At 41.5% G+C, this 5,405-nt stretch overlaps 1 protein-coding gene across 1 annotated transcript; it reads right to left on the bottom strand.

The window, feature by feature from the left end:
- Positions 1 to 1,829: 1,829 nt before the first annotated feature.
- On the bottom strand, positions 1,830 to 3,538 carry LOC108115558 (putative N(4)-(beta-N-acetylglucosaminyl)-L-asparaginase GD10667). Its single transcript, XM_017227065.2, has 2 exons — positions 3,244 to 3,538; positions 1,830 to 3,188 (listed from the first exon to the last, which is right to left on the bottom strand). The coding sequence occupies exons 1-2, from the start codon at positions 3,294 to 3,296 to the stop codon at positions 2,120 to 2,122; spliced, it is 1,122 nt and encodes a 373-aa protein (XP_017082554.2). The 5' UTR covers positions 3,297 to 3,538; the 3' UTR covers positions 1,830 to 2,119.
- Between the last annotated feature and the right edge of the window lie 1,867 nt (positions 3,539 to 5,405).

The raw sequence follows: 5,405 nt of genomic DNA, 5'->3' as shown, positions 1-5,405 counted from the left end.
TATCACACTGAGAAAAATTAATGCAGTATGCAGTATATATCCATCCATTTTACCTAAAAATATGCTAGCTTAAAGTTTTGCAAGGAATAGATAAAAAATTACTGATTTTCTCTTAAGACTGATTGTTCTCAGTGGTTGTGTACGATATATATGGGCCGCGTAATTGGTGGGCACGTTAATCAACTTGGGAGTGGGCCCATGGACAGGCCCTCGTCCATGGCCAATTAGAGACCCATGACCGGGCAACGCCTCAAAGATGGATGCTGATGAGCCCGAGATGCTGAGATGCCTCGATTCCTCAATGCCTCAATTTCTCGATTCCCCGATACCCAACGGGCCGAACATAAATCCTTTACGGAAGCCTCTATTAGCGCGGTGTTTAGTGAGCCTCCAGCTTGATGTGCTTTGATTAGCTTCGATATGTCAGCTATAAATTAGCCGGAATCTTTTAGATGTTAGCCTAGCTAAGCTTCTACATAGACCTAGAAATATTGGAAAAATGCATGAAAAAGTTACATCAAACAATAATTGTATGGCTGTGTCGGCTGAACTTTGAGGAACTAGTTTATACAAAAAATACCGATCCCAGTGAGCCTTATAGTTCTTAAGTGAAATTTAAACAAAATTTTCTACTTGCCGATAAGCACAAAACGAACGACCCCCTTAAAACCATCAGCTTTTGTAGGCTTAGTAATCAATACCCCGATCACCTTAATCTTCGTTAGTCTTGAACTTTGAGAGTCTATCAGCCTTAGGGCTTGATACAGTGAACCAATTTATTGTCATAAATTTTAGAATATATATTTTAGAAGCGAAAGCCTAGATATAGCTTTAGAGCAGCCTACCAAGGTGCCATAATAAAGATTTCTGTGAACTTTTTTTGATTTTCAATTCGATTGTTCGTGACATTGGTGACCTTTGCTTGATTAAACATTTTATATTCCGCACCAAAGATGGATTCTGATTAGCCGTAAATGCCCGATTTTTCGTTTCGCAGATACTATTAAATATTTTATGAAAAGTAATTGTAAAACTCAAAAATCCTCTAACCACTTTCTTTTCTACCAGCATTTAATCGGGTTTCTCCGATACGGAGTATATACTCTCATGTATATATTTCCCAGCAGATTGAAGCCGATCAGGTGCAGCAGTTTGTATTTGGCGCGTTACTGCTGATTTTCCAGTTGATTGCCTCAACTTATCCAGCTCGTTTTAAAAAACAGATTAAATTTCTCTTGCTGGCTACGAACGCGGTTGTTTCGCACCACCCATGGCAACACCGCCCGTAGTACCACCCACGGCAGCACCACCCATCGCACCGCCCATTAACCGTTGGCATCGTTGTCGCCTTGTTAATTAAACGTGCCACACACCGCTGGCAGAACTCTGGATGCGATGCGGCATTGTGCCTCGATTGCGATTGACACAATAAATTGTCAATTACAGTGCAATTACGTATGGAAATCGCTGGCGTTCCCCATCTTTTCCTTTTTTCCCAGTTAGTATCCCTCGGGTAGGTGAACAACAAAAAAATGTATGTGTATTTGTCTATGGGAGAAGAGCACCATCCAGCCGAACAGGCAGCAGCAGTCGTCGCTTGATTAAATCGATAAAAATCGAGTCGCAGTTTAAACGCACTACCAGAGCACACAATAGAAACGTGCAAATATTGTCAAGGGGTTTTCTTTTTCATTTCTTTTTTTTCAGTTTTTTTTGGGGGGAGGTAGAGAGGAGGCGAATTTAAGAACGGTCAAGCGTTATCAACACACGGCCGCGGAAAATTCGGTCAACATGGCAACATTTCGGGGCCTATAAAATAAACTGACAATTTTGTTTTGTATTTTTAGCTGGTGGTGCTCTCCACCCATAAATATAGTACAAAAATGTCGACGAATGGTAAGCTAAAGGCTGTTACTAAAATGGTTCTAGTAAAATTCAAAAAATCGGAGCAAGGTTAGTAAGAGTACGTACAGATTTTCTTAGGCGGTGAAATAAAAATAAGTTTATTAGGGTATTAGTAAAGTAAGAGTATTAGTATAGTATGAGCTTGTCTGAAAATTTTTTAGATGATGTAAAAAGTAACAAAAACTCAGACTAAGACTAGGTTTAAAAATTCCGCCTACCAAATAACTTGGTGATCGGAAGTAGTACCCGTCGTGCAATCAACCGTTTCCTTACGCTTCGGCTGTGCAGGGTTACTGACCATGTAGGAGAATCCCTTTGTGAAAACATAGGTACCATGACATGCCACCCCATATGTTCCGAAGCGATCAACGGCTATAATGGCGGCATCAAAGCTCTTAACGCGCTTTCGGATGCGCTGGACAGCCAAGTCGGCTGCCTCTGCCGGCGTCTTACCAGCCCTCATGGCCTCCACAGCTAGGAGGGATGGGAGGAAGCGCATGAGAATGTCACCATTTCCGGTGGAAATAGCGGCGCCCACTTCGTTATCAGCATAGGCACCGGAACCAGGAATTGAAGCATCTCCAACACGCCCGGGTATGGTATGACGTAATCCATTCGTGGATGTGCCTACGTGGATGTTTCCTTCCACATCGATGGCGGCCATGGTAACAGTGTCGTGGTTATTGGGTCCTATCTCGGTCGGATCGCTCTGAATAGCATCCTTATCCAATAAAGTCAAGGGCTGGTAGGGCCCACAGGAAGTTTTGGGATCCGGATAGACATTTTGCCAAAAGTTTCGCTGACAGTTATGGACCGTCCAATTTTGCCATATGGCTCTGGTTTCGGGAGTATTTAGTGACTCGTTTGAGAAACCCATGGCATTGGCAAAGTCTTCGGCTCCATTACCCACCAATAGGGAGTGTCTCGTGTTTTCCAAGACATGACGGGCTACCTTAATGGCACTTCGAATCCGCCGCAGATAGGCTACTGCACCCACGTCCATGGTACTACCGTCCATGAGCAAGGCGTCCAGAGAAGTATCTCCTCGCTCGTCGGGATTCCCACCGTAGCCCACAGCCTTATCGCACTGCAGCCTTTCGCACTCCGAAATTCCGCCGACAACGGCGTTTCTCGTTTGTCCAATACCACCTTTGCTCAGGTTGAGCAGTCGCCATGCCTCCTCATTGGCATCTGAAAATGGCCAGGTGTTGATAACCATTGGTAAAAGCTGGCCAGTAATCCTGGTCTGTCCGGAACTCGTCACGTTTGAGGTTGTTGCAGCACTGACATAGAAAGGTTTTCAGAAAGAGCGCTCCTTGGAGGACATTAAATACTTACCTAACAAGTGATGTCAGCCAAAAAAGCCAAAAAGATTCCACTGCGAACTTCATTTCTTTTTATTAAAATGAAAACCAAAGGTTTGTACTAGCTGATTATCACAGCGAATATGCGGGATTCCGATTAAGAGTTCATCTTATATAGGCCTGCTAATCCAAGTCGTATTTGAAAAAAAGGGCGTATGCTTTTTCTTCGAAAAAGTCTATCAGTTTTTGTGCGGGGTAGAGTGGACCTTAGTTACACAAAATAGACTTTCTTAATTTTTGTAAAAAATATTTATATAACCGAGGTTCACTCTAGCAAGCACACACTTTTTGCGATCAAGGTTACTTTATGTGGCGGAACTCGTCTTGTTTTGTTATCTATAAGTGATTGTTGTTGCTAAGCTCAGCTGAATAGTTGATTAAATATTTTGTAAATCGTAGGAAAAAGAAATCATACATATTTTTGGAATATTTTACTCACTTCTGATGAATAGTTTAAGCTCGTCAGCATGGAATTTTCAACACGTGTCTTCAGGCCACGCAATGTGTCATTGATAACCCCTCGAACTGCTCCCTGACCCATTCCCTTTCTGCGTGGCTGTGTGTACTTTCGTTTCCGGTTCGTTAATAGAGTTAGTTGCACATACCGCTAACTGCAATGGCAATAGCTGGGAAAAATTCGCAGCAAGCCAATGCCAAAAATTGGCATCTGTGTGCAAAGGGAGAGGAGAACAGGTGCTGTGAATGGTAACAGAAGAGTAAAACCCAAAATGGGTGCAGTAACGGGAGTTTCAGTGGCATTCACTGGCGGCCACTGTCACCATGACCGAAACCATTCCCACTCTTTGAGCCTCCCCTTTTAGCCCTTCTTTTGCTGTTGTTTTCGGTCAGGTCGGGATGTTATTGTTGTTGCATCGTTCTGTGAACATTTAACTATTTTTGCAATGGCGTTAATTGGAAATGGCAATTTCATGCGCCCCCAGACAGTCTGGGTCTGTTTCTCTTCTACACAGAGAAAAATCAACAATATTTTGGTCAAAAGTCATTATGGAAATAAAGTTAAGTTTGTATATAAAATATTTCATAACTGAAACAACCAATTTTTCTAGTATTTAAGTAAAAGTACAAATCAATTTTTGCAGTAGTATTTCTTCCGGTTCCTGCTGTTCTTCAACCCCTCCTTTATTCCTTCTGCCTAGAATTTTGTCTGCATTTTGCAGTTTCCCTACCTAGCTTTTTCCTTTTTTTTTGACATTTTTTATTTTATGGCATTTTTGCAACTGCGGCACATACAATCAGTGGCACACATTTCCAAGGGGGCGAAAAGTGCGCACAGTATAGTTCGATCGGTTGGCGAATGAATATAAGCCATTCTAAACATTTTTAGTTGATTGAAAAATTGTGCAGTTGGTTGGCAATTCGAGGGCCACACGTACTACCGTATCTGTGTGTGCTCTTAAGGGTTTTTCTGTTTTTGGTGGGGTGAAATTTAAGCTGAATTTAATTGGGCAAGAAGTGAGGGGATTGAAAAACGCGCTGACAATGTGTTCGATATTTGGGCAATTATGAGGGGAATCGTAAAGGACGTAACGTGAACAAAAGATGAATGGATTACTTCAAGGGATTATTCTGAATCATTGGTCGAAAAACTTAGCAGCTTGCTTATGTAAGAATAAACAGATTTAAGTAAGTTATGTGCAAAATAAAAGTAAGGAGTGCATATTTGTGTTAGAATCAGGAATTTGTTCACTCTGCACAAATTGGTTATATAAAATAAAATTTGTGTTTACGACTTTAACATCAAAAACTAATTAGAAAATAATCCGCAGTGGGGGCTGCATATGAACTTCGTACTGCATCTGCAAATGCCATCTACAGCACAACATATATTTCAGATGTGTGAATAATTTTAGCAAAATCCGGGCAAGGTAACCAACTAATTAAAAAACTGCGCTAGCAAAAATATTTTCGTGTTTTTGCTATAGAGAAAAACGAGCCAAAAAAATGAAATTAGAAACGCAAAGTGAATTCTGCACACGTTGCAAAATAACAAAGTGAAAAATGAATAATGACTTTGACAGCAGCAGGAGTCGGAGGATAACACGTGTAGGTGTGATGCTTAATGCAGTTAAGCACTGCAAATGCAACAAAAAGCCGGCAAATCCGAAAGGATCCCAA

This window comes from Drosophila eugracilis, unplaced genomic scaffold (assembly GCF_018153835.1).
Source record: "Drosophila eugracilis isolate 14026-0451.02 unplaced genomic scaffold, ASM1815383v1 contig_1197, whole genome shotgun sequence".
In the NCBI taxonomy this organism is placed as follows: domain Eukaryota; kingdom Metazoa; phylum Arthropoda; class Insecta; order Diptera; family Drosophilidae; genus Drosophila; species Drosophila eugracilis.
Note: the sequence above shows the minus strand (reverse complement) of the source record. Positions and strands in the feature narration are given on the sequence as shown.

Coding starts and splice junctions, on each gene's coding strand:
- LOC108115558 (XM_017227065.2), bottom strand. CDS start 3,296: ATGAAGTTCGCAGTGGAATCTTTTTGGCTTTTTTGGCTGACATCACTT. Junction 3,189..3,243: donor TGGCTGACATCACTTGTTAG/GTAAGTATTTAA, acceptor TTTCTATGTCAG/TGCTGCAACAACCTCAAACG.